Source organism: Colletotrichum jinshuiense, chromosome 7 (genome assembly GCF_051148585.1).
Source record: "Colletotrichum jinshuiense chromosome 7, complete sequence".
Classification (NCBI taxonomy): domain Eukaryota; kingdom Fungi; phylum Ascomycota; class Sordariomycetes; order Glomerellales; family Glomerellaceae; genus Colletotrichum; species Colletotrichum jinshuiense.
Window position 1 is genome coordinate 1480876 of NC_139314.1, and position 27068 is coordinate 1507943.

At 53.7% G+C, this 27068-nt stretch overlaps 6 protein-coding genes across 6 annotated transcripts; 2 read left to right on the plus strand and 4 right to left on the minus strand.

Annotated features, from left to right (window-relative positions):
• Nucleotides 1–173: 173 nt before the first annotated feature.
• On the plus strand, nt 174–2736 carry EsH8_VII_000372 (ferric reductase like transmembrane component-domain-containing protein; the record flags this gene model as incomplete). The annotated part of the gene is made up of 7 exons (XM_083270505.1): nt 174–656; nt 714–754; nt 812–1117; nt 1174–1403; nt 1454–1515; nt 1569–1690; nt 1743–2736. The coding sequence occupies 7 exons, from the start codon at nt 174–176 to the stop codon at nt 2734–2736; spliced, it is 2238 nt and encodes a 745-aa protein (XP_083128062.1).
• Nucleotides 2737–2898: 162 nt separating this feature from the next.
• On the minus strand, nt 2899–3716 carry EsH8_VII_000373 (Mss4-like protein; the record flags this gene model as incomplete). Its single annotated transcript, XM_083270506.1, has 3 exons — nt 2899–3040; nt 3154–3391; nt 3518–3716. The coding sequence occupies 3 exons, from the start codon at nt 3714–3716 to the stop codon at nt 2899–2901; spliced, it is 579 nt and encodes a 192-aa protein (XP_083128063.1).
• Nucleotides 3717–6696: 2980 nt separating this feature from the next.
• EsH8_VII_000374 (cation transport protein-domain-containing protein) lies at nt 6697–8605 on the minus strand (the record flags this gene model as incomplete). Its single annotated transcript, XM_083270507.1, has 3 exons — nt 6697–7346; nt 7411–8199; nt 8308–8605. 3 exons carry the CDS (start codon nt 8603–8605, stop codon nt 6697–6699), a joined length of 1737 nt encoding a protein of 578 aa, XP_083128064.1.
• Nucleotides 8606–9698: 1093 nt separating this feature from the next.
• EsH8_VII_000375 (uncharacterized protein) lies at nt 9699–10868 on the minus strand (the record flags this gene model as incomplete). The annotated part of the gene is made up of 1 exon (XM_083270508.1): nt 9699–10868. One exon carries the CDS (start codon nt 10866–10868, stop codon nt 9699–9701), a length of 1170 nt encoding a protein of 389 aa, XP_083128065.1.
• Nucleotides 10869–19884: 9016 nt separating this feature from the next.
• EsH8_VII_000376 (concanavalin A-like lectin/glucanase domain-containing protein) lies at nt 19885–21585 on the minus strand (the record flags this gene model as incomplete). Its single annotated transcript, XM_083270509.1, has 4 exons — nt 19885–20134; nt 20216–20661; nt 20846–20901; nt 21348–21585. 4 exons carry the CDS (start codon nt 21583–21585, stop codon nt 19885–19887), a joined length of 990 nt encoding a protein of 329 aa, XP_083128066.1.
• Nucleotides 21586–24202: 2617 nt separating this feature from the next.
• Nucleotides 24203–26865, plus strand: EsH8_VII_000377 (nucleotide-diphospho-sugar transferase; the record flags this gene model as incomplete). The annotated part of the gene is made up of 3 exons (XM_083270510.1): nt 24203–24727; nt 24798–25502; nt 25612–26865. 3 exons carry the CDS (start codon nt 24203–24205, stop codon nt 26863–26865), a joined length of 2484 nt encoding a protein of 827 aa, XP_083128067.1.
• Between the last annotated feature and the right edge of the window lie 203 nt (nt 26866–27068).

Here is a 27068-nt window from a genome sequence, read left to right on the forward strand (position 1 = left end):
CACCCAACTTCCGAACAACCCCCCCGCCCTGGCATCTGCGTCAACACATCTCTCGCGCCCTCGCCGTCCCGGCTCTCCCACTCTCCTGGCAACACTTCACCACGCCTGCGCATCTTCACGGTCGGACCACGTCTCTCTTCGATGCAAACGTTGGCGGCATCTAGACCGTGATCATGCGTGCTCCGTCGTTGACTCCGCGCCCGGCGTCGGGGCTACTGACCCTCATCGCCGCCACATGTCTCTTCGTCGCCTCCGCCTCGGCGCTTGCCGGCTCGGGCGGCGTCTGCTTCGACTCATGCACAAACACCATCCGCGCTCCGCGCTTCAACGACACGCATTCGTACAACGGCACGATGCCTGCAAAGTCGAAGCTCATCGCCTCGTGCGAGAGCCGCCTGCACATCACGTCGCTGTACCTCTGCGCCGATCTGCATTGTGACCTGATGCACCGTGTCGCCGGCCTGAGCGACCTCAACCACACCTGTCAGACGTACATGAATGCGTCGCTGCCGCCCTTTGAGGCTGTCGCCAACTACACGAGCGACCAGATCGCCGGACTGAGGCGGCTGACTCAGGACGAGGCTGTCGAAACGACCGTGCTTAATGAGGTCGTGCTGCCCGCGGATGCCTTCTATAACCTCTGGTTCGACACGCTCGTATGGCCCCGCCTCTCTGCAGCCCATGCCACTCATGACTGACTGACACCTGCGTAGGATTCTGTCGAGTATACCTACGGGTATCATTACAGATACGGGTTAGTTGTCGGGAGCCCGTCCATGCCCTGACGCCGTTGCTAATTTTCCACTACCAGCTTCTATGTGACTGTCTTCTGGATCATCGTAGTTGCAATCGGCCTTGCGTCCCGTCTCGTCTCGGCCATCGCAAGCCTTCAAAAGCAGGAGCTGCACTCCGAGAAGACTCCCGGCATCCTTCACCGCGCTGCCTTTTGGCTCAAGCGCTACATCACCATTCCGGCCACGTTCGGATACCGCTGTTCTCAGAACCTAGGCTGGTGCACAATCCCGCCCCGCATCCAGAGTCTGACCATCTTCGCATTCATTGCCACAAATGCTTTCTTCTGCATTCACGGTTACATAATATTTCCGGGGCACCTGTAGTGAGTGCAGTCCCTTCCGCATCCTGAAATGACCCTCTCAGCTCACGTCTTCCCAGCTGGCCAAAGGTGTTCAACCTGACGTGGCGTTACGTATCCGACAGAACCGGCATCATTTCCTTCGCCAACTTTCCCATCATCTGGTTGTTTGGCATGAGGAACAACCTGCTCATGTGGATGACTGGTTGGGACTTTGGAACATACAACAACTTCCACCGCTGGGTTGCCCGAGTAGCGACGCTTCAAGCCGTGGTCCACTCCGTCGGCTACACCATTCTCGTCTTGGATGGTAAGCTTCACCTCCGTCCTGCTATGACATGATGTCTAACTAGCCCCCAGATGGTGACTGGTCCTACTTCATGTGGTGGTGGACCCAAATGTTTTGGTGGGCGGGCTGGTTCGTAAGTGTTTAAACACCCTCACGCTCCAGAGATTGATGCTAAGAACCCTACAGGCGACTTTTGGCATGGTTGCCCTACTCGTCGCCTCGGTGTACTGGATGCGACGGAAACAGTACGAGCTGTTCCTCATTCTCCACATTCTGCTGTCGATTCTCGTTCTGATCACCATGCTTGGGTATGTTCCCCAACCCAGACCAACTCGTCTTGCGAGACCTAACAGCTTGCAGCCATGTCTCTATCTTCAAGGGCGAATACGACATCCTCTTCTGGATACCCTTCCTCATTTGGATAGGTGACCGCGTCCTGCGCATGTCGAGAACACTATCCTTTAACCTCAAGTTCTGGAATACCTTCGCCTATGCAACCTACGACGCGAACTCCAACATCATCCGCCTCAGCGTCCCATACTCTACCAGCTACTACCAACCAAAGGCCGGCACGTATTACTACCTCCACGTCCTCAGCGACAAGCGTTTCTGGGAGAGCCATCCTTTCACCATGGCCTGCACGACGACGAATGTGGACGTCGGGAGAAAGTCGTCTAGCGAGCAGACTCCACTGCTCGTTGCTGGGGAACGCGACCAAGAACCCATGTCGGAAGTTGAGCTCCAACCCCGAAGGGGCGCTCCCTCGATGACCTTCCTCATCCGGCCTTATGATAGCTTCACCGCTCGCCTCCGCGAAGATGCGGCAGCAGCATGGCCCCGCCCCGCCCGACTCCGCGTCTTCGTCGAAGGACCCTACGGCCACACGCAGCCCTTCGGCCAGTTCGACGACCTCCTCTTCGTGGTGGGAGGAAGCGGCGTCGTCGTGCCCCTTGCACATCTCGCAGAGCTCACCAAAGCCACGTCAAAAGTCCGATCCGTCAAGATCGTTTGGGCCGTCCGCGAGCTGAGCTTTGCCGTGGATGTTTTGAAGCATGATTTCGAAGACGCTTTCGATGGCGGGAAGCTCTCTGTCGACATATACGTCACGCAAAACAGCCTCGCATCGAACGCGACGCGGCCGGAGGAATGGCCTGAGCAGGTCCGCCTACTCTATGGCCGTCCGGACGTGCGCGAGGAGGTACAGGATGCGGCGACGGGGGCGGACAAGGCTAGCTTGGCTGTCGTGGCGTGCGGGCCGAACGTCATGGCCGACGACGCGAGGAAGTCGGTTGTTGAGATGCTCGACCGCGGGTGGTCGAAGATTGAATACTTCCAGGAGAGTTTCAACTGGTGAACGCCTCAATTATGAACCTGATTTTAGAGCTGATCTTCGAGGACGCGGGTTATTGATTTTGGGTATAGAGCGGTGCACTTAGCATAAGATGGCGTCAAGCGTGTTTGTTTGGGATCACACGATACATTGGACACACATTTACATTTATATTTCAAGACTGATCTACGAAGTACTTGTCTTTTGCTTCTTATGCTTGACCTCCAAGACTTCCTCCTCCATCATCTCACTCTTATCGTTGAGGCCGCTCCACTTTGGCTTTCCATCCGGCAAGTCAACAACCCTCTGGCCGTAAAAGATGTGCATCCTAGACAGATGTCAGTCTCGTCAACATCGCACTTGAAAGCATACAAAAACAGGAAAGACACGAAGACGAAGAAAAGGGGTGGGATGGAATTTCAAGTAAGCGGACAAGCTTACTGGACATCAAAGTTGTCGCGCTTCTTCTCGCCGTCAAAATGCAGCAGCCCGGGAAACAGCAGGACCATATTCCGGCCCTCGTCCATGATGCGGCTGCCGCAGTAACTGCAGCTAACTTTGCAGGGGAGATCGTGCTCTTGGGTGTTCTTCCCCGCGGAGTAGAACGCGAGGCCGTCTACGCCCTTTTCGAAGGCGATGTCTTCCTTATGGAAGATTGCCGCCCATTGGAAGGGGGCGCCTTCGTGTTCTGGTGTTAGCGCATGCGTCCTTGAACAACCGCCCCCCCATCCACCAAATCTGCTCAAAGGGCCGGAATGCCGGAGGTCACGGGCAAATAGGGGGTTTTGCGACGAGGGACACGTACCGTGCATCTTTTGGCAGTCCTTGCAATGGCAGAACTTGGATGATAGGGGCGTGTCGCGCCGGAGCCAGTATGACACCCTGCCGCACTGGCACGCGCCGCGGATCTTCTTCTCAAACCTTTCGCCCTGCGGGTGGGATTTGGCGGGGGGCACGTAGGGCGCCTTGGTCTTCCAGTCTTCGTCCATGCTGTTTGTCGCCATTTCTTCTGCCGGCGAAGGAGAGTCGGCGGTGATGTCGGAACGGGGGTTCTACGGAGACGGGAGACGGGAGACGGATGTTTGAAAGATGCTTTGACTGTCAAGTTTCGTCTGATATGATGAATAATTCTAAGTGAGGATGATTCAGAGCCGTTTCTTTAGAGATATTTGAAAGTGGCAGTTGGCACAGGGCCCTCAAGTGACGTGGTGATGATGCCATTGCTGGGGGCTGAACGAGTGTTCTATGATGCCTTTATTCGGGTGGAATAAGAAAGGCCGCCGCACGGTCACTTTTGCAGTGGTGCAACGTTATGGACGGAAACGCCTCAATTTGGGAAACGGGGAAGGCTCAATTATATTGCTTTATTCGTGTTGACCTGATATAGCGACGCTCGTGAGCTGGTCTAAAGTTGTGCATGATGGGAGGAACCAGCTGTGCCGCCGTCGGCAATGTCACCACGTTGTTTCCCCTTTATCTTGCCAGTTTTGCGGCAATTACATCTCCCAAGATGTGCATCTTTTGGCATAATTACAGGCTCTACCGCATATCGATGACCCTATCAAGGAGAAAAGGGAGAAAAGGGACGGCCGACCCTTGGAGTGGCGTTTGGGCTGTCATCGGGGCATCATCGATCGGATCTACCCCACAGAGTCTAAGCGAATCGGGGAAAGGCGGTGCTGATGATCTCCCTCCCCACCCTACACGCACGTGTAGATGTCATGTACCGGTATGGCGGTAGGTTACCACGTGGTTATCCAAGGGGGATCCGGCGTGGTTTTGGATCTTTGCAGTTGGTTTTACAAATGCCTTGCAGTTTTCTTCGCGTGCGGACCAAACTTTGCCAATTTTCAGGTTTAACAAAGCCAACGAACCGCGGATACCACCGGTTTTTCCACTTTCCATCCTTTTGATAGCAGGACGGCTAGGATATCATAACAGTTCATTTCTAATATTTACAAGGCTCTACTAAACTATTACTCTGCTCCTGGTAGAGCTTCCGTGATGTCCATAGTCTTTGTTGTGGTTTGACATCTTCAACGAATGGTCTCAAAAACCCTGGATAGAAACATGAAGTTGCAGCCCACCCCGGGGTGTGCATTTCGTCCTTTTATATGCAAAGGCAGAAGTCTAACGAGCCTATCGCTGCATGGGCGAAGTGCAACCGATACCCCTGAAATTCACTTCTTGGACGCTTCCATTCCTTCCCAAGACTCCTACCACTTTTCGAGGGACCTTTTGTCTTCTTTATCTTGGCACTCGTGGTCAAGGATGTTCTTTTGGAAGCGAGGTGATGAAGTTTTTTCCGCCAAAAAGCTGGTGAAATCGTAACTATCCAAAGGTTTCGCCTGTCCGTTCTGGTAGCTCGCCCCAAACAAGCACTGCGACTGCTTCCGAAAGAAACTCTCCAGGATACGTGATGTCAAGCAACATCTCGGAAGAAAGCATACGCCTGTAATCTACTGCACACGTTGCTGGCAGATTTTTCAAAACGATGAGACTCATCAATGGCATGTCTTGAATGTTAGTTGTACCCGCTCGTCAGCACTTGATGGCATTTCTCACTCTCAACAACGGCAGCTTTGTCGAAAGTCGAATGCAAAGCTGTCAGAAACGGAGCAGTGGTTTGCGATCTGGGACATAATATTTCCTCAACAGCCGCGGCCCAGCTCGCCTTACCTTGACGCCAACATATCCGAAGAATTGCACTTGTTTCGCGACTTTTGCCGCACGCACGCAGAAACGATCCTCATAGAGGAGCTTCAATCCGCAAAGAGCAATGAACGTTGCGAAGTTTCCGAGGGTGGGCCGTTTTCATGTCCAAACCCGGACCCATCTGTCCCCGACCCGACCAAAAAGATCGCACGAGAATGCCAAAAACATACAACACCAGGTATTCGCTGGTCGTCACCGACCCAACTACTAATCCGGCCCTCATTGGCTTATCTATGGGAGAGCGGACGGGATCCCGAGTTTTCCAATGGGTATGGTCGTATGTGGTAGAATGATGCAGTAGGACAACTTATAATGGCAGAGTCATCGGGAGGGCGTGGAACAATTGGAAAGCACACCGCCGGGGTGAGTTCGAATCATTCTGTTAAAGCACTTAATGGGAGGTGTTACCTTCGACAAAAGCTTAATGTGATTATTGGTAGTGGTCAATTCCATAGCTATGTTCGGACAGCAATTGTTCAGGGTATAGACTTGCTTTTTTCAGCAATACTGTTCGGCCATATCGTCCAGCTAAACATCATTACATTACACTCCTTCCAGCACCCAGGCTATTTGCCTTCAACCAGAGCCGTACGAGACCTCTGGGGACTCTTTGGTGGATAGTGGGATTGCATTGGGGGAACAGACTCTCGCCACTGACTCACAGTTTCATGACATTCTGTTGCAGCGGGGGACACAGGAGATGGAGAACCAGGCCAGTTTCGATACACCCTTCGAGCTTTCCGATGACACAAACATTTCATTCACGTTTAATGGAAGGAGGAGACATGACTGGAAACCTGGATGAGCTTCTGATGTAGGGGCCTTTCGGGGAAGGTCAGACGTTCTTGGGGCCTCAAAATAACGCCCCGTTGTCTGAACTGGCGGCACCCCAACCTCTAGCAGAGGAATTGTTGGAAACTAACGAACTCGAATCGGTCATCTTCACTCCAGGGGAAGTATTCATGGACAACAAGAACCTTTGCCATCTCAACTCCATTGAGCAGTTGCGGCGAACACTGTGACCGGATGAATGAAGCATAGGTTAGGCTTTTACACGTTCAATAACGACCATGGATTAACCCTTCAGATATAAATGGGCATCTGTTATCGGGGCTCGACTCTTCTGAAGTTATGATTCGTCACAGCGGAGTCGTTCTGGCAAGGTATTTCAAAGTGTTGGAATTCATAAAGTGCGCAAGGAAAACTTTAGCTAGCATTGGCCCCGTCATCAACCCCGCGGCTCTTTGCCCTTCTTAACCTCCAGTCCTCTTATTCATCCTCCAATAATCTCCGTCCCGGTAGTCTCACAGCCCGGTCCAGAGCGACAGGCAAGCCCCGATGACGTCCCCTTATCATGACGAGGCACAGCACCAGCTTACTACCCGCATGCCACCCACCGGAGAAGCTCATCGAATCCGTGGGCAGCCCTACCGAGACTCCAACGCAGCCATACGCGGAAACTACCTCAAAAATGACGTTGAATACAGAAAAGTGCACCGGGTCTTCCAAAAAGTGCGACGTCTCGATGGTCACAATGAGGAACACCGCCAGCGCAAGCAGCCACAGGTCATGGGCGAGCTGTCCGCGGATCTGCTGGCTTACGAAGCTTGTGCGAGATTCAGACCCCTCGGTTCCTCTAGGCTTGGCTGCGCCAACGCCAGCAAAGCTAAGATTGTCTCTGATCAGCTGGGTGAGAAGCCTGCCATGGTCTGAGTGCTTTCTTCCGTCAGTCGGAGAAGAAGCTGAAGGCGCCTCCTCGTCTGCATAAATGCCTAGAGAACGCTCCTCATAGACATTGGAGTGACGCATTGTTATCACGACGGGGTATACGGATATGTACATCATGATGACATACAACACCTGCAGCCCTGGGTAGGCGGAAGAGATCGGGATGATATAAAAGCCACCGGATCGGACGGCTAGCAGCGTGTTAGCCAGACACCATTCAGAAGAATACACGTGGAAACGAAACAGCTCACGTACCTAACGCCTGAAACAGACCATCCAAAACTCTCGCTCCGATAGGAATGGCCTCCGTCAAGGGGTTCCCGATATTGAGGACCTCGAAAGCCATCCAATCGATGCCATTCGTCATAACCACCATGAAGAAAAGCCACCAAGTCGCTCTAGACGGGAATAGATTCGTATACACCCGTCGGGGGTATTTGAGAATAAACTCCAAGGTGCTCTTCAACTCCCTGAACTTCGCCTCCGCTGTTGTAAGTCGGAGGACCTTCAACGCCGACCAAAAGATGAGTCGTAGAAACAGTGGATATGCCGTGTTACCCGCCAGAATCAGCAATCCCATGGTGACGAGCACAAAGTATGCCTGCTGGAACGGCACCATGTTGGCGTCGAGCAGCGACATGCCCGAGTTGTTGAACGCCGAGACTGCGAAGAAGATGCCCGCCCACCACGGGTTTGCGCCGTTGGATGTTGCTACTGTTGGCATATTGTTCGCTATCCATGCACCCAGCGCGAGACTGCCGAGGACTTGCCAGAGGATCGAGTATAAAGGCACTACGACAGATAGCAGACTCAAGGCACGATATTCATGGCCGCCGAGGCGAGAGCGTTCAGTAGCAGTGAGAGAGTGGAACTGAGCGTTGCGGCCTTCCTTGGATGCGCTGAGGAAGGCGAGCCAAGGGCGGGTGGGTTTGTTGGATGAGCTGGTGGAGTGAGTTGAGCGGCGGGTGAGGTTGTCATCAGCGGCGATAGTGACGTGGTTGCCAGCTGCCCGGACTTGAGTTGACACTCCAAGGTTCATAACTCCTGTCCTACTCCCCCCCGCTTCTCTTTTCCCATGAGCTGCAGAACTGCTAAATACGGGCAGTGCGCTGTCTTGCTGGTCCCTCCTCTTCTCGCCCTCTACAATCTCACGCAGTCTCTTTTCGAAAACGTGCTTCCTCGCCAGAACAGTCCAGATGGAGACCCAGATCGTGCTGCCGACGATGATGAGTAGCCACAGCATCACCTGCTGCCAGACGGTCATCTCGCTGAGGTCGACCGTATTGAGGCCAGCCTCGGTCATGGCGGAGATGACGAGGAAGAGTGAGTCAACATAGCTGATGCTGCCATGCGGGTTAGATGATGCGTAAAAGATAGCCGAGGCGAGGAGGGTCGTGCCAATGAAGTAGGCATAGTGGAGTGTGATGAAGTTGAGTGGTGGTAGAAACATGCGGAGGCCGTTACTCGACGAGGGTCGAGATGTCGGCATGTCTAAACCGCCTCCCTCTGCGTCTTCAACGACATCGCGCCGTTCGTCACGGGTTATGTGTGGATACAGCGTCATTGTAATCGCCGGTAATCCTTCGGACCCTGGACGCCTTTGATTTCTGCCCAGTCGGCAACGATTTAGACTTTGCACTTGGCGATGCCAAGCGCGATAGATCTCAGTTGCTGCGTGAAAGCCAAGATCCGTTGAAGATCCCCTCTTCAACTCCTCGTCCCTGGCGAACCAACATGCACCCACTACACAATCGATCGCCAAGTAGTTGTGAGTAAGAAGGTTTTGTGCATTGTTTTTATTGTCCTTTTTTTTGTTCCCGCTCACAGATTGTCGGTGAGAGGCGTCAGGGGGTGGATATGCGCCACCAATCCGGGCGAGTCATTCGTCCAAACAGACAATAAACTCTCCACACTAAAAGAGACGCTGTTTGTTTAGTCGGGGCTTTTCATCTCGCTTGGCGCGGCCCCACCCAAGACCCTCACCGAGGGGCTTCACCGTGTGCCTTCACCGAAACTCACCTCCCCTCACGACTTCTTATCAGCTCGACAACATCCATCATGTATGCGGTCCTTGCAAAAACAATTGGTGCTCTTGATAAGACTAATTATAACCCCCAAAGTATTGTAGGCCAGTAACCATATGCAATAAATTCAAGCTCAAATTTGAAGCCGATATGAGACGAGACAACCTCCCTTAGGGTCTTCACTTTTGAAAGGGCGGGATATAAAGACTCTCATACAAAATGAGCTGATTCATAGCAGTCACCGAGTTGCACCATAATTTTGAGGCAGGATCCGGGCAAACCAATTGATTCAGACACCCTACTCATGAACACCTAGCTACCATGTCCAACGACACCAAAACCAAGCCAGATGAAACCAAGCCCCTGAACGCTTTTTCATAAGATACACACATGCCATGTTCCTCGGTTTGTAAACCGGAATGCAATTAAACAGACAAGAAAAAACAGACAAAATCATCGACAGGATCCTAAGAGACCCACTCCTCAACTACGGTGCGAGACAGTTTTTGATTTTTTGGCTTAGAAGCCGAGCAGACCGTTGAAGGTGGCGGCAACCGCCTCGCTGCGGTCACCGGAAGCCAAGATCTGGGCCTGGGCGTCCTTGCACTGAGTCTTGGCCGCGTCGTTGGCCTCGCAGACATTGGTGAGCTGATCGCAGACGCGGTTGATGATGATGTTGGGGTTCAGGGCGTCCTGCTGGCCCTGGGCGACAAGTGCGTCGGTAGGCAGGAAGGTGCCCTCATCCGCCTTGCGGCCAGCGCGGCCGAGCTGGAAGTCGATGGTGGGCGTGCACTTTCCGAAGTCGGCGGCGCCGTTGGCGTTGCCGGCGTCAGCGTTTCCGTTGTTAGCATTGCCGTTGTTTCCAGCGTTGTTTCCAGCGTTGTTGTCAGCGTTGTTGTCAGCGTTGTTGTTGTTGCCATTGTTGTTGTTGCCGTTGTTGGCGTTGGCATTGTCAGTGGCATTGCCTGCGTTTCCGCCAGTGTTAGCGCCACCGCAAGTGTTGCCAGCGTTGTTGTTGCTGTTGGCGTTGTCGTTACCAGTGTTGGCGTTGTCGTTACCGGTGTTGGCGTTGTCGTTACCGGTGTTGGCGTTGTTGTTACCGGTGTTGGCGTTGTTGTTACCAGTGTTGGCATTGTTGTTGTTGTTATTGTTGTTGTTGGCATTACCTCCAGCGTTACCGCCAGCAGCCTGACCGGCGACGGTGAAGTTGGAAAAGCCCTGAGCCTGCATCACCTCTGCGACAGACAGACCGGTGGCGTCGAAGGGGTTCTGCAGCGAGGTAGCCGAGTTGGCGTTCTCAGTGTCGGAGCCAGTGACGGCCGGGTCGACGAGGGGAACGATGCCGCGGAGGGCCTCGGTGGCGGGGAGGGAGGCGTCACCGCAGATGCTAGGAGTGCTCGCGGTGAAGGGGTTGAAGTTCTGCTCGGCGGCCACGAGTCCCTTGGCGGCCTCGAGGACATCGGCGCCGTCACCCAGCTGGGAGACGATCTTATCAGCCAGGGTCAGCTTGGCGCAAGGGTCGGCGGCGCCGAGAAGAACGCCCGGGACACCGCCGGCGAGAGTGGCGGCTTCGCCCGGGTTGCCAGCCTGGAGGGAAGAGACGGCTTGGACGGGAACCTGCTCCTGACCGAAGCGGGCTTCGACGGAGGCCAAGATGGCGGAGATGAGGAGGATCTTGGAGTAAGACATTTTGATGGTTTGGTTGGTTGGGAGAGTCTTTTTGAATATGGACACTGGGTGCCAAAGAATCGAATGGTTTAGAAGTTAAGTAAAAAAGATTGTAAATGGCCGGCTAGCGGTTTGTAGTTGGATCAAGACAAGAAAGAGTGTCGAGAACGTAAAAAAGTTCACAGAACTGAAAGATTGAAGAGTAGAGAAGGATGCTTGGTTTGCTGGATGAGGAGAAGGAAACAGTTGGGATGACAGGCCGGGTAGAGACATTATATAGATCGAAGAGAACAATGTCAGACGACTTGTTTCCGTGATTCAAGGCCTAGGTTCATGGTCACGGAGGGGCAAGACGAGACAACCTGCGACGATGACACTCTCTGACGGGCATCCCTATCCCTCGTCAACCCTCACTCGCCCATGGGACGGTAGCCGATGAGCAAGGCTTCTTGCTCTCGGTAGAGATTCAGTAAGCCCCCTCGTAGGACAATGCTGAAGCCGCAAGACCAATAGGGCCATCAAAAGGCCCCAACCCGCCCCCTTAACGACGATCATACTCAGCAGTGGGATTGGAGCATGGTGCGGCATGGACGTCACGGCCAGCACGGTGGCCCAAGTGACTGCATGCCCAGCGTGTCGTCCCAACTGGCCTCACACGCAAAGTTTGTCTCATGTCGGCTGGGTTGACGATTCGCCCAAGGGCCATGTGGGTTCGGATGGGTGCGTCGTCCAGTCTTTTGCTCGGTTATTCTGCCGAAAAGCCATGGAGGTGCCTTGCATCCAATTCAGGCTTGCTTCATGATGCTCCGCCCGCGCGGGCTGGGATGTGGCCAGGATAGAGTCGAGGCGAAAACAGCCCCATCCGCCACACCCCATTTTGCGATTGGGAAAGGCAGAGTGACGAAGGATTGTAGGTGAGGATGGAGAGGGACAACCCGACGACGTGGGCCATCTGGAGGCGAAGGGATTCCAGAAGGGGCCTCTGCGCTGCAGCGATGTGCCAGGTGGCCGTGAAGGGATTAGCGCGCCCCCGTTTCCCCCGAATGCGCCCGGACCGAGCTCAACCCATCCCTGTAACTCTGTTTTTGCCCTCTCATCCCTCGAGGCAGATGTCATGGGGAAGACACAATAGGCAGTCAGCTCCAGCACCCTAAAACCTCCCTGGTACCCTCTCAAACGCCGCATCGCGAGATTTATCCACCATAATGGAGCCCGCGCTACGAGGAGGCATGGTAACAGGCGGTGAATTGTGCATGCATCTGTAGTCTAGTCTCTTCCCAGGCATCGGCTTATGGAGGGTCTCGGAGGAGGCGAGGGGCTGCGGCAAGATGCTTCGACGGTTTGAAAGCTGTGTCTGGTGAGAGGGGAAAAGAAGAACAATGTGCTTAGTTCGATGCCTCTGCGACAAAGGGTGTACTGGGTTAGTCGTGCTAACGGGCGAGGAGATTTTGGTGATGGGAGGCTGTTGGAAGGGTTGGCTCAAATGTCATCCCATGTAGAGCCAAAGTCTGTTCGCGGAATCGTCCTGTCAAAGTTGTGTATAGTGCTGGAGCAATAAACTAGTCTACGGTCTCATGCAGCCATGTAGTCGTAGCTTTAGGCTCATGAAGAACCATGGGTGGGAATCGGAAGGTTGAGGTCTCAGTCGCCTAGCGCCCGCCCCTGTGCCGCGCTGTGTGGGTGCGAATTAATTTAATTAATCTATCGCCAGTGCTTGTATTGTGGGTGCGGCAGTTGGCTTCCCCAGTTGGCAGGTTTTGTTAATCAATTGAACCCACGGCTTTGGTCTTTTCTTCCCCAGATGACCCAGAAGATAGATCCAACCTAATTTTGAGTGATGCTCAATCCGATGAAAATGTGCTGTAAAACAAATGCTTATGATCTGCGGCGGCTTCGTGAACTCATCAATAACTTGTTTTGCTTGTCCATAGCGCCTCTCCCTGCCGCCGATCTAGATTGTCTCTCAAAGCTTCACCAACCGCTGGCTGTCTCACTTGGCTCTTGCATCGCCAACAGTTGCCCTCTTCTCTCTGCTGTCTCTATTTTTCCAACTCCTTTCCCTGTTTTCCAGCCATCCGTCTGCGACGCTTTGACAGAAGATCGACCTACGAGGTAGCATTGCAGAATACAACGTGACCTGTGAACCCATGCTCCGGAACAAGTTCGCTTCGGAAGCGCCCAGCTCTTTTTCTGCGCCATCGCAACGGCAAAAGACGTCCCGGGTCCTGGCTAAATTACTCAACATCAGCGTACCAAGAAGAGCACATCGATGGTTGACTACGGGCGAGGACCAGCCACAAGTCACGGTCCCTGGGAGATCTGTGCCACCCCTGGCCCGTCTTTGGTGCGACCACTCAAGTCTTCCCAGATCAGGTCGCATCGATCAAACAGCCTCACCAGGGGTCCTGAGACAACTTCAAAACCTTATGGGTCTCACGCAACCACAAAACACAATAGCAACTTGCCTTTTTCGGTCCTCGGCCCACGTCGCCGAAAAAAAAAAAAACGAGCCGTCCATCTCATACACAGGAGCATAGAAGCGGTTCGCATTTTGTAACCTCATATCCCGTTTCTGGCTGAGCTTCGTCCTTTAGCGCCAAGAGCCGCCAGGCTGAAACAGGGCGAAAGGTAGTCATCAGCTTCAGCGCCAAGAATCAGTGTTTTATCTGGTCTTTTGGCGGGTGCATTCCCTGGTTTTACCGTCTTTTTCTCTCTTGAAGATTCTGGGTTTAGCCGCCGTTGCGACTCTCCTCATCTGGGAATAGCAGTGCGCCGTCTTGGCAGAGATTCAATTTTGAAAACATGAGCCCAAGAATAGTTTGCGCTAACCTGCCTGCTCCCTGCCTGCTTGGAGTGGCGATGCCGCTTGCGGCGGTTGATAACCCTCGGCTGTCAAGCTTACCAAGAATGGCAAGAATTCTAGACCGTCTGCCGATGCGACATATAGCTGAGCCCCGGAGCCCTCCGGACTCGAGATTCCACCTCGGCATATAGGTATGAGGGCCATAGTCAAAAGTCGCAGCATTCGTCTCAACTTTCTATCGAGTCAAGTAGCTCACTCCATCCTTTCGACTTTTACCCATCGCATAACATGATCTCCCCAAGCCCCCCCAAGCCTTCCTGGCCTCCAAGCTGGCCGAACTCCCGAGCTGATCTGACTCATCACTAATCCGTCTGAAGTCCGGGTGACAGCCGCCCGCGCCTTCCTCCCTCGCCATTTCCCTGTTCCTTGAGCCGGCGATCATAGGTATCCGTTGCCACTGCACAGACCCTGCCCACGTTGTGCGCCAGTCGCATGGCTGTCAGGGCATTATGCGCCCATCCAGTCGTATTTCGGCCTGGCTTCCATCCGATGTATGAGAAATGGCCGGTTCTGTGCTGACCCTAACGCATTGTTCTAGATTTCTGGCGTCGATCTTTCTTCCAGTCCCCCTGTTGCTCTGGTTGTTGGTATTTCCAAGTTGGAATAGGCGAGCTTTAGTATTATGTATTTAAGTGGCTGACTCTAGATGTACGCTAACCAATGGTGTTGTTAGGTCCCGTATTGACTTCTGGAGCATTGAATTCCAGCAGAGATGGAATACTTAGTGGGTTCGGTTTTCCAACGATAAGTACGGCTGCTAAGTAGTTTTCTTTGCTTTGTTCCTTGCCGGGAATGCAACCTCCACGCACGCTCTTTACGTTGGTCGCCCGCCCAGTGTGCAACTGATGCGTCCACATCCAAGCTGGGAAGATGCAGCTAGTCTGACCAGTCACCAAGGTCCTGAAACGAACCGCTGAAGAATCCGTTTACAGATATTGATGCGCAGTAGAATCCACGATGCCAACCGATCCCAGCGAAGCTCCCGTTGTTCCCAGCCTCCTCGGAATGTTTGCTTGGCTAGTACGAGGGACAACACCCAATCCTAAGGGGCTCAGAATGAGTGACTCCCTTTCGGCTGGAAGCATTGTGAGAAGGTAAGTGAAATTTCTCTTGAACCAAACAACGCAACCTCGACGATTAGTGCGGTTGACAGGTCAGAGGTGAAAGGGAAGTTGAAAGTTTCCGGCACAGTCCCGTCTCCGCCCAGTGCAACCATGTTAAAATATCGACCACCAACGCATCAAGCTTAGAATCCTATGCCTCAAGGGGTAGGTATGTTGGCAAGTCCTTAACTTGATAGCTATGGCGTGCAGACGCTTGCCGTGCAACTTGTGTAGGATAATATATCTTCCGTTCAGTTAATAACCTGACGCAATACCAAACCTCCGCTTTGCTCTGGCGGCCTCGTTCCTTATTCTGTGACAAACTTCGAGGCTCGGTCATGGCCACAACTGCTATACAGTAGACAAGCAAGGAATCAGACGGGGTAAAGGTTTTGGAGCCCATCAGCTCGATAATTGCATGAACCATGAAATGCAATTCAATCCGGAGTGTCGCGAGTAGAGGATGATTCAGTTTGCAGATGGTGTGATAAATCATTCATCTAAGCGATCAAGGAGGTCAGAATTCTCTGCCGACTTGCAATTACAAATAATTGTGCTGTTGAGAAACAGCAGGAAATTATACTGGTCCATGGGGTGCGCTCAATTCTATCTAGATATTAAAGATATTATCCCTGTAGAACCGTTGCGTGACAACATAAACATACCCGTACTCTCAAAGAGAGAAACCGTCAGCTCATTATTTACAGGTGAAGTATTTTAATCAAACTTCTAGTCTCAAAAAGTGACGAAGAATCTGCACAATGGTTAGTTTAACCTGCTTCGCTGGTTTGGTAGTCGGAGCCTAAAAAGGTGTACATGCAAAACCATAACCCTCAAACCCTACCTTTTGTAGTGCACGCAATAATTCATAACGGGCTTGCTAGATCTGAATTATAGCAAGCTATCACGGCTTGTAACGACAGGAAGTCTCCAAGTAGGCTTCAGAATAGCACCTTCCAAACCACTCCGTCTCAAGCCGGCGGCAATAAGGCGGGAGCTCACCGATCCATAAGCCCCGAACACTTGTGTCATCCCAATGGTACATTTTGTTCAAATACATTAGGGCATCCAGGAAGTTTGGCGGTTGAGCCTTTGGGGCTTAGTTGCGGCTACATGTTATAAGAACAACAGGACATATATCACTTATGAAGGTGTCTCTTGCAGGTAACGCACCATTATAAAGAAAGCCTGCGGGACAGGCGACATTAATGGCAACACTGTGTCGCAACTGCGGGTGTAGTTCCGGCCTTGCGGTGCTATTGTCGGCTCCTTATTTTCACTGTCCTCGCTACCGAACCAGTGAAGGTTATAGTAATCATTGGAGGTGTAGAGTCCAATGGCGTGCTGAGGGACCTACTTGACGACGGTGTCAGCTTGTACTACGGTAACTTGCCGTTCAACGGTCGCAAGTGCGCGGCGAATACCACAGTATGGCGTAAAGACGTGCTCCTTGCTGACGAGTCTGGGCCTGCCATCAGGAACGACTGCCACAACGGCATAGCTAGTTTCGGTGCTTATCAAAACGCTACCGGCACCGTAAGTGAACAAGACGGAAGCAAATGGGATGACCTTTTCAGTCGTATAAGATACTAGTTGGGATGTAAAGGAACAAGAGACATGAATTAGCTCCAACATGCATTATTGGAATTATTATTGGTTTGCTTCCCAATCACCTTACTTAGGCATTATCCTATCACCGAGGGGGTAAATGACCGGCGGACGTATGTAGGACGCGTAGTTGACCAGGTCCTTATCAAGAAGCAGTTTGTACATGGTCTCAATAATGTCGGCGCAGGTGTCTGAAGTCATTGAGCCTGAAGTGATGGTGGTGTCTTGGAAGCTCTTCAAGCGTGCGTGAGGCGAAATAGTCCTCTTCCATGTTGTAGTAGTTGTTGTATAATGATTTTTGAGGGAAAGAGTGTTGGAAGTTCGAATTTGGGGCTACTTTTAGTTACCTAGTATAAGGTATACGTGGTGTGTACCGGCCAATGGGCATAAAAGTGGCTCGGGACAGAACAGTCGCTGCTTCTCACTTCTAAAAGCATACAAACCTCCTCAATTCAACTTCAAGTTTTAGCCTGGACTTTGGGCATCATACATCCATATATATATTCTCCTATACTATACCCAGAGCGTTTCCAAACGTCCTCACAAATCTGGACGTGGCCAAGACTTAACCCACTCCGACAGGCGTGGCCTCTTGTGAGAGTGAATGTTTCCCAATCAACTTTCCCAAGACAGTAGCACCGAGAGAGCCTCCCGTCAACATGTTTGATTTCCGTCTGCCTCTGTTTAGGCCAGGCTTTCGCGGGAGAGTCGAGTTGCCCTGTTTTTGGCATCGGTGTCTAACGCCCACCAGTTCCAGATGTTCTCCAGAATATCGAAACCAAAAAGAGGGTTGTTTATGAATGTCCACAAATGCAATGTGTATATTTCGGCCTTCACACAGAAAACCGAACCCCATTCAGATTGTTGTTTGGATGCAGTCTGTGACCAACAAAGGATTAAACTGGCTATATTTTTTGCATTGATACTCTTCGTAAACAGTCCCAGCATTCACACACATTACATTGCTTCAATTCATCTGACAGCGCTGTCATCCCCGTAGACATCGCCGTTCACGGGCACATCCTGCATTTAACTTGACCAGCTAGAACACGTAAACAACACTCGCAATGAACCAGTTGTGTTGTATTTCAGCAGCATGGAGGGTTGTGTTTGCACAGCGCTGGTAAAGCGAATAAGTGTATTCATTATTGAATAGAATATCGAAAACGGCAGTCTGCCAGCAACAACCACTGCTTGTATGCACGAAATACTTTGAATTGTCTTAGCTCTTGACCCCAAATAGTCGACCTTATTACGTATCGCCTAGCTATGTTCATGCAAAGGCACATCATATACCGTCAAATCTGACCATGGGCCAACCTCCGTTCTCATTTAGCCAATACCCGACTGCCAAGATCACCGGGCTCTCTTTCCCACTATGCGCAATTTCACTACCTTGATGAAGGATCAAATCTAGGTTGGCAAGGCTCTTCTCCAGACTTACTAAGTGGACCCGACATAAGGATGTGCTGCTCCAGCTCCATCTCGACTATAGGCAAAGGATTTTGCTTGCAATTCGCAACTCGATTCCCCGCCAAGATTCCAAAGCTACCCGGCGGATAAGATCCACAAGAGAAGGGGCGGAAGATTTCGATGATCACTTGCATTAGATCTACGCGGGAGTCCTGAATTCTGGGTGGCAGGTTTGCAAGCGAAATGTGGTTGAGCAAGCATCGCCGGCTCGCTCTGTGCCAATTCTCTCTGCCAAGTCGTACAAGGGCAATGCGACTCCACAAATTTCCATCAAATCAACGACAACTCATAGTTATGGATTGCATAGCATCGAGCCTTGGTCACGCCTATCAACTCGTTAACTTTAAATCCCTAGGCTGTCGCCTCCCTGCTGAGAGACTCGTGAACCATCACGGCAGCCCCCTCCCATACCGCCAAAGACTTCAGCAATGAGTTGCTGCAAAAATAGAACCTAGCCCCCCTGCGGGTCTAAAATAGTGCAAGTTCATGCATCTCCCAACGTCTTTTCCTATCCGTATCGAAATAGGCAGTAAATTCAGCATGCTAGCTCGCCAAGGTTGTGTTAATCCACAAAAAAAACACAATGATCCCTGCTTACGATGAATGTTGGCGGTCATACTTTGCGCCGTCGCCACCGCCCCCCCAGTTGAAGAGGGAGCCGCCGAGGCCAGCGAGCAACCTGTGGAGCGACAGCACTGCTTGCTGTGGACCGTGCAGCAGCAGCAGCACCACCACTTGCTCGCTGTTGGTGCTGAGCCCGCCCTGATGGGCCGAGCCGATTGGCAGGTTGGAACACGAAGCCTGGAATGCGACCTGAGTCGAGCTTGGGGCTTGGGGTCGTATTTGTTCTGAACAGCCACACTCCCAACGCGCGGATCACGCAGCTCGGAGCTGAATGATGACGGACGTTCTGGAATCTATTTTCGATCGGCCGAGACAGTGTCTGGTTCCACGTTGAACACTGATGACGAATTCGACTCAGCTATTTGGCTCCCTGGTTCGTTGAGCCCTGGAGTCTGAGGCTTTTGCCTCCTCTCTCTCTCTCTCTCTTTCTCCCCCGGTCATTTTTGCCGAGCGAATTGATGGCTTGGGAAATACGCAATTATCACTTCTCCATGTTTCTGGCCCGTGGCATTTGCGACTGGCCCGCAACCTGCCGTGTCGAACAGGCACAGCCTTGGTTGTTGAGCTTCCCACCACACCCTTTGGCCGCCCGTCCCGGGAGGGCGGCCAATGCCTAAGCAAGTCTTACGCGCAACGCACCCGAGGGGGCCAGGCGTTCTGACGTCGTTTGGTGGGGGGAGGGTAACGTTCCCAGTGCCAACCCTCCTCCGGCTCCCCCCCCTCTCTCCCTTCAGAACTTCCGAGACCCAGGCATGGGCCAGTGACAAGCCGGGAAAATCTTACCAGGTTTCCCTGTCGTGCACGTCCTGTACCTGCGTCTGCCCAGGTTCTGCCAGGCAACTCGCACCCCGCCCAGACAGTGAAGGATTTGGGATTGCTGGTGGGCCAGTCGGCATATCTCGATGCCGAGAACGAGCTTCTCCAATATCCCATCATAACAAGCCCATCAAGAGCCTCGGCGGTCGTTGCCCGCAGGCTCGCTTGCTGCAGTAAAGTGGGTTCATAACCGCCAATTCCGGTTCGTTCGAGAGCAGCCTCGTCAAAGTTGTGGGTTTGCCTTGCTGTGCAGGTGGAACGAGGCCAAGCGAAATGCCATCCAAGCATCACACGATTTCAATCCAGTTTTTTTTTTTTTTCCTTTTCCATTTTGCCTGTTTGGATCTACAAACTCCCTACCTAAGCTGTGCCTTTCTTTATCGAACGGAACCCCCATCCGGATGTTAAGCATATGTACAAAATGTTGTGTTCATTATCCCAATACCTCCCCTCCCAAATCATTAGTCTAGTTTGTTTAGATATCAATGCTCGCTGACGGAAAATAGCCAATATCCAAATGTACACATTACCATTGGTTGGTCTGCTTCGTTTACGTGGATGCCTTGATTTCTATTGACAGGGTCGACACGCGGAACGTGACGACGTCCGTGGCCGAGAGGGCTTCGGAACCGAGACCCATGTAGCCAAGGTAGGTTGCCGTGGTGGGGAAGTCGGCACGGTTCATGGTCGTGAGGTTCGTGATGAGCGGGGCGAGATCGCCCACGAAGTGCTCTACAGACTCCTTCGCCATCCAGGTCAAGACGTGTTGGCTCTGACCGTTCTGACCGTAGAAGAGAGAGCTGAAGAGGAGGAAACCCAATGTTAGCGACCTAGCCCGAAGCAACCTTCCGTACGAGTTGTTGCGTTGCAGCTGCACTTACAAAGTTGTTCCGTTGATAGTCGCAGTCGTAAGCGCGCCGTTGCCCTGCTGGTAGCCGATAGGCTGCGTCGCCGAGCCGAAAGTGCCGAACCACACCATGATTTCGTACTTGGCCTTGGTGCTGTCCTGGGCCTTGTCCTTGTCGTCGTCCAAGAACATATCGATGGCGACGTTGGTGTTGGTCTCGTTCTCCTCGAGCGCGGCCGCGTCCGTCGTGGTCGCCGAGGCGCCGTCGGTCGTGTAGTTGCCCACCCCGTAGGACCACGCGACGTCGACGGCGAGGTTCGACAGCGTGGAGATGGCGACCGGGAGGATGGTGCCGTCGACCTTGATGTTGGGGAAGGCGTGGACTGGCTGCGTCTCCGGGCCGCGGGGGTAGCGCCATGTGACGTAGAACTCGGGGGCGCTGAAGTCGGTCGCGTAGGTTTGGTTGTTGAACGTCGTGACCTGTGCCGGTGAACTACGGGTTAACCTCGATGCTGCCAAGCTGCGGACGACGATCGCCCGGCGACGGCGCGCACGACAGCGCGCACCTGTCGCATTGTGCAAACGTCCACCTTGGCGGCGTGAAGCCCCGCGATTGGGGCGACGACGTCAAGATGGGGGTTGGAGGGGTAAGTGGTTGACGTACGTTCATGCAAAGGTTGCCATCTGTGCCTTCAGTCCAACCCCATTGGTTCGGGTTCACTGTAGCAAACAAAGAGTCGTTAGCATGCCGTTGTTGTCTCGACGTGACAAGGAAATAAAAGATTCATGTGTTTGCCCAATGCCCGATGCGCTGGGCAACCAGGCCCGGCGGGCGGCAGCCAGTAAAGAATGGCCCCAGCCAGGTCTCGCATTTCAAGGGAGCAAAAGTCAAAACAATCTTTGGCTCATGCTTCAAGACGCATGGCCCAAGGTCCGCGGGTACGACACAAGCAAAACACGGGAGCCCGTGTTTTCCAAGCAGCAGCCAAAAGTTTGGATGACAGCGCGGAACCCACGCGGTAGTTTTGACTTCGTTTGTTCGGCCTGTGCCGCTCTCACATGGAGAGGCCGCCCACTCGGAGGGAGAAAGACAGAGATAGAGAGGAGAGGATGAAGAAGATGTCGCGAAGACTGAAAAATGAGAATAAGAGAGGACATAGACGTACGTGTGTACTCCTGGCCCTTGGACTCGGGATGCAGACCCATCGCCTTATCGCAGGATACCATTGCCGTGATGCCATTGTTCTTGGGTATGGTTCCGGGGTTGTCGGGCTCGGTGAAGAGTGGTGGTTGACCGGATGAGCTTCTGCCGGCATCGAGTCCTATGAGAATGCCGAGGGTCGCTCCGATGGGGACGGCCAGCAACACAAAGTTGACGACCCAGCGGAAGCCGAGGAAAGGCATCGTGAAGTGAGAGAAAGGAAACGAGCGTTTGCTGGGGAATTTGCGCTTTGCGCTGCTGTCGTCCAAAAAAAGAGACGACGAGGACGGGGGGGTGCAGGCTCAGGGCGGAAATCCGACGCAGTTCGACTACTTGAATTCGCAGCACATGCAGAGAAGCGAGAGTGGTGTCGTCGATGACGGTCGGATTCTTGTTTAGGTATGGGAGGGTAAGGGAATGGATCGGTTAGGTGGGTGGGAGGCTCAGGTAAGGAAAGGTCAAGCAAGGCCGGGTAGGCCAAGGGTATGTTAGGGATCGCGGACGCGGTCTCGACTCGTGCGCAGTTAATCCCGGGAAAAGGGGGGCGTGTGAATGTGTGTGTGTGTGTGTGTGTGTGGACTATCCGAGGAAAGTCATCACCGTTGGGGGTGGGCGAGAGGCTCGTCAAAACTCGACAGTAAATCCGCACCAAGAGCGCTGGACAAGGGTCAAAGAAAAACTGCGAGGTGAAATGCAGAGCTGAGGCGTCGGGCGAGCGAGCGTCCAGAAGAAGAATAATAACCCCTATCCTCAACTGCGGCGCAGTGCGCCACCCCGGAGAAGGCTTGTCTTCTTCTGCGCTCCGTCCAGCAAAGTGTAATTACCTCTCTGCTCCTTGCCCGTGCTTTTTTTTATTTTAATATTAATATTTTATACATATTTTTTATTATTTCTCACTTGCCTGTCTCCAATATCTATATGCCACTCTGATCCCAAAACAATCCGGGCGGGACGCGAACGAAAAACGAAACGAAAGGACCGTAGTCTGGGGCACTGGGTTTACGCCTGGTTGTTGCACCACAGCTACGACTCACAATTACGTGCGGTCCATCCGTCACTCCCACCCTCTGAACCCAGAGCCAGCCAGCCAGCCAGTCCGGACACATCTTAGATCAATTAATCGTCGATGGCAGGTCCTGCTTCTAAATCGGACCGGCCCCTGGACTAGTGCAGTCAATGTGCCGGTGCCCTCGACCATCGAATGTACCCTATGGTGCCCGCATTTCTAGAACACGAGAAAAAAGCAGGGATATCTGAAGATAACGGCCCTGGAAGTGGATAGGTCCCGGCTCGCCATCGACGGCCTTGGGCAAGGTTCCGGGATGGCCCTGGGATGTCCTTGTGTGCCATTGGGCCGCCCTCATTGGCGAACACTATGTCATCCGCAATGTGGGTTCGGCCCCTCCCTGGAAAAGAAAACAAAGACGCACAGCAAAGGAGGGCGTCAGAGGAGAGGCACAGCACAGCGGCAGTCTTACAGAAGGGCGGTGGTGGTTGGTGGTGGCATGGCCAAGGAACTTGCTTGAATCGTCACTCATAACAGATTTGTTTTTCCTTTGCTCATCCTCCTAATGCTCCCCCCAAGTGGATACTGCTGGCCCCTGGTTCGCATCTCCATGACCTACCGAAACATCCAATCCTTTAGTGAGAATTTGCGAGCGGGCGAGGGAGGACGTGCAAGAATAAAAAAATAAAACAACAAACCAACGGCCGCCGAACCAACCAGGGGCTTCGGGGCTTTGGATGGCTTGATGGCTTGGAAGGCAAGACAAGCTAAACATGCATCCACCGGCGTCCGCGGCCGTTCACACACCCCCCCCTTTCTCTCCTACCAACAGCTTCACACCCCCCTCCCTCTAGTATCCCGGCCAGCAAGCGCTTGGCTTGCCCCCACTCCATCTCCCAGCCAGTGTGTTGCCCAGTCCAGCTGGGTGAGTCTCTCACCAGTTTCTCACTCTTGCTCGCTCACTCGGCGACCCCCCCTACAACCGAGGAGCAGCAAGGCCAGCGCCAACACCGACACGGGCAGGCATTGGGAAGACATGACAGGGCAGAGCGGGCCACTCACATCAAAGGGGTCCAGGCACAGACCATGGCCCAGGACAAAATGCGAAATGGGGCGAACCCATCACAGATACACCATCCTCGCGCCCAGACTGGACAGGCCGGTTCGGTGGGCTCCATCAACCCGGTCCTAACCTTGACCTCCCAATTTTAATCACGTCAGGCTTTTGTCGGATCGTAATCAAGGCAGTGAGGCTTAGCGGAGTCCGAGTGGGTTCCCGTTAAGTCATGTCCCTGATGTGCCCTCGGGTCCCCAAGAGCTCCTAGTCAATGTCTTGCCTGCCAAAGGCTCCTTTCCCCCAGACTCCCCTCCCGTCAAATCCCTTCCAAGAGCAAGAGAAAAGCACCCGGCTTCTTGTCCCTTTTCTTGTGCATTCCCCCCCAGACCGGCAATTCCTCCTGTCTGTCAGTCCAGGCCTGCCTCGGGAAGTCTTGTGTCGGTGCGCTTTGTACACACTGCTCAATGACATCTTGCTCGATGCCCCTGTGCTACTAAGCGGGTCGACTTCTTCTTTTCTTCGCTCCTAGTTCTTCTTCCCTTTAAACCGAACACACCACGCTCGTTTTACACACATTCTGCACTTGGCGGGAGACGACCAGGGAGAGAGACACTTGCGGGGACCATCGGTTCAGGATCGCTTGCTGCCAGCCCTCTTGCATACACACTCAGCGCAGCTGGCGCGTACATACACGCCTCCGCCCTAGACACACTATTCACTCGTTCATTCCAGCCGTCGGTTGGACAACACCGCAGTCATGATGAGAGGACATGGGGGACAGCAGGGCCAGGATTACCCCGAGGGGGAAATGGTGGAAATCGACGTTCTTCAAGGTCATCACCACCCTCACCAGCACCAGTATCAGCCGCCCTACCAGAACAACCAGCAGAACCAGTACCAGGAACAGTACCAGGAATACTCCCAGAACCCGTACGAGAACAACCCGTACCAGAACGATCCCAACCAGTCCCAGGAGTACTACGGGCGCGCTCTCACAAACAACGCCCCGTCTCCCCAGGTTCAGCAGGACCAGTTCCAGCAGCAGTACCAGCAACCCCACGCCGTCTCCGGGGACGAGTACGGTCCTCCTGGGTGGGCAAACCGCCACTCGATAGGCATGGCCGGAGCACCTTCAATCGGCCCTTCGATTTCGGGAATGGATACTCCTGTCGACTCCCGCGCTGCGACGCCGACGCTCAAGGGCGGCCCCGCGACGCCTTACGACCACTTGACTGCCCCGAGGCATCCGTGGTCGACTGATTCCACGCCGAACAGCCCAATGGTATGGTTTTCCGGATCACAGCTCCAACATCTCCATGTTCCCCGGGCCGGTTGACTGACATTGTGAACAGAACCAGAGCCACCAGAGCTTGCAGAACCTCCTGCCGGGACAGGCCTCGCCGGTCCTCGCCAAGGAATGGGTCGAGGGCAGCGACCAGATCGCGAGACTTCACAAGCGCGACGACTCGGACATCTGGAAGGGCTGGAAGCGCCACGTCTTCCGCGCCGTGCCTTTCCTCACCATCCTCGCTACCGGATTGTACCTCGCATACCTCGGCCTCCGCATCTACTGCGTCATCTCCGCCCAGGAGCTTGCCAAGGAAGTTTACGCCCAGGCCTGGGTTTTCATCGCCGTCGAAGTCGCCGTTGCCATCCCCTCGATCATGCACAACATCTGGACCATGTGGTCCATGAAGAAGCGCCAGCGCCCCAAGTTGCGTCTTATGGGAGAGGAGGTCCCGTCCGTTGACGTGCTGCTTACCTGCTGTGGTGAAGAAGACGACCTGGTTCTGGACACCGCCCGCGCTGCCTGCGATGTTGACTACCCCCGCGACCGGTTCCGCGTTATCATCTGCGATGACGGCAAGTCCGCTGGCTTGGAGGCCGGAATCGCGGCCTTGGCGATGACTTACCCCAACGTTCACTACCTCGCCCGGCCCAAGTACCCCGGTGTTCCTCACCACTTCAAGGCCGGCAACCTCAACTACGCCCTCGACTTTGTCCACACGATGCCCGGTGGCGCTGGTCAGTTCATGGCTGCTCTTGACGCCGACATGGTACGTGAATTGCCTGCTTTTCCTCCCCTCCCACACCCCCCCTCTTGTACAGACTTTTAAGCTTTCAGCCGATGTCCACGTTCACCTTAACTAAACTTTCGACCTGCAGATCCCCGAGCGCGACTGGCTACGTGCCATTCTCCCTCATATGCTCATTGACCCCAAGGTAGCCCTCGCTTGCCCCCCGCAGCTGTTCTACAACACGCCGCCGTCCGACCCCTTGGCGCAGAGCTTGGATTTCTTCGTGCACGTCATCGAGCCTATCAAGGACGCCCTTGGCGTTGCTTGGTGCACTGGTTCCGGCTACGTTGTCCGCCGCGAGGCTCTGGACGAGATTGGCAACTTCCCCCTCGGCTCCTTGGCCGAGGATGTCGCGACTTCGACCTTGATGCTTGGCAAGGGCTGGAAAACGGCCTACATCCACGAGCCCCTCCAGTTCGGTACCGTCCCCGAGGACTTTGGCGGACATCTCAAGCAGCGTACCCGCTGGGCCATTGGTACCGTCGACACCTCGTTCAAGCTGAACTTCTGCCTCTACGGTGAGAAGGTGAAGCAGATGACCGCCGCCCAGCGCTTCTCCGGCTTCCTCTACGCTACGCTCAGTCTGTACACCATTCTCCTGACCCTGTCCATGTTCGCCATTCCCATCATCCTGGTCATGGGTAAGCCCCTGGTCGCGTACGCCAACTACGAGCAGCTCCGCTGGCTCATCCGCGCCTGCTTTGCCGCCACCATCTCCAACCGTCTCTGCGAGTTTGCCCTCTTCATCCCGGCGGGCTACCACACCGGCCAGCGAGGTTCCCGTTACCAGCTTTGGATGTCTCCTTACATCGCGCTCTGCATCATCCGGTCCTTCATTTTGCCCACCTGGCTGGGAGGCCAGACTCAGGCCTTCAAGCCCACCGGATCCCTCGGCTCCGCCCTCAACGAGCGTGACGCCAAGAACCGCAAGGGCATGTTCCGCCGTCTCTGGGGTGTCTTGATCAACTACATGGCCATCTTCCACTTGGCATTTGTGTACCTTACCCTTGTCGGTGTCGTCCTTACCTCGTACCGCTGCTTCTACGTCAACACCGAGATCCGCGACATCCTGCTCTGCCTCGTCACGCACGCCTTCTGGCCGCCTCTGACGTTCATCTTCATCTGCAGCTCGCTCTGGACGCCCATCGCCTACGCCATCGATCCTCCCAGCATGCCCGAACGCGAGCAGCTCCTGGACCGCGACCCCAAGACCTTTGTCGCCCACCCGACACGCCAGAGCAAGAAGATTGCCTTTGGCGGCCAGGCCGCCTGGTTCGAGACTGAGCTGACCTTCACGACGCTCTACACCATCTTAGTCTTCGTTGTCTCCTTCATCTTCTAGAATGCTTCCACACCGATAGCACCATTTTTCCACATAGGCGCATACAGGCGGCGCCAACAGAAGCGCTCAACAAATCACGCACACAATCGCGCGCGCGCATACACGTACAAACCAAAGATGACTGTTACGATAATGTAATGCCTGTAAACTACTGCACATAGATCAGTATAGAATTACGCACAATAGGGGCGCAGAATAATTTC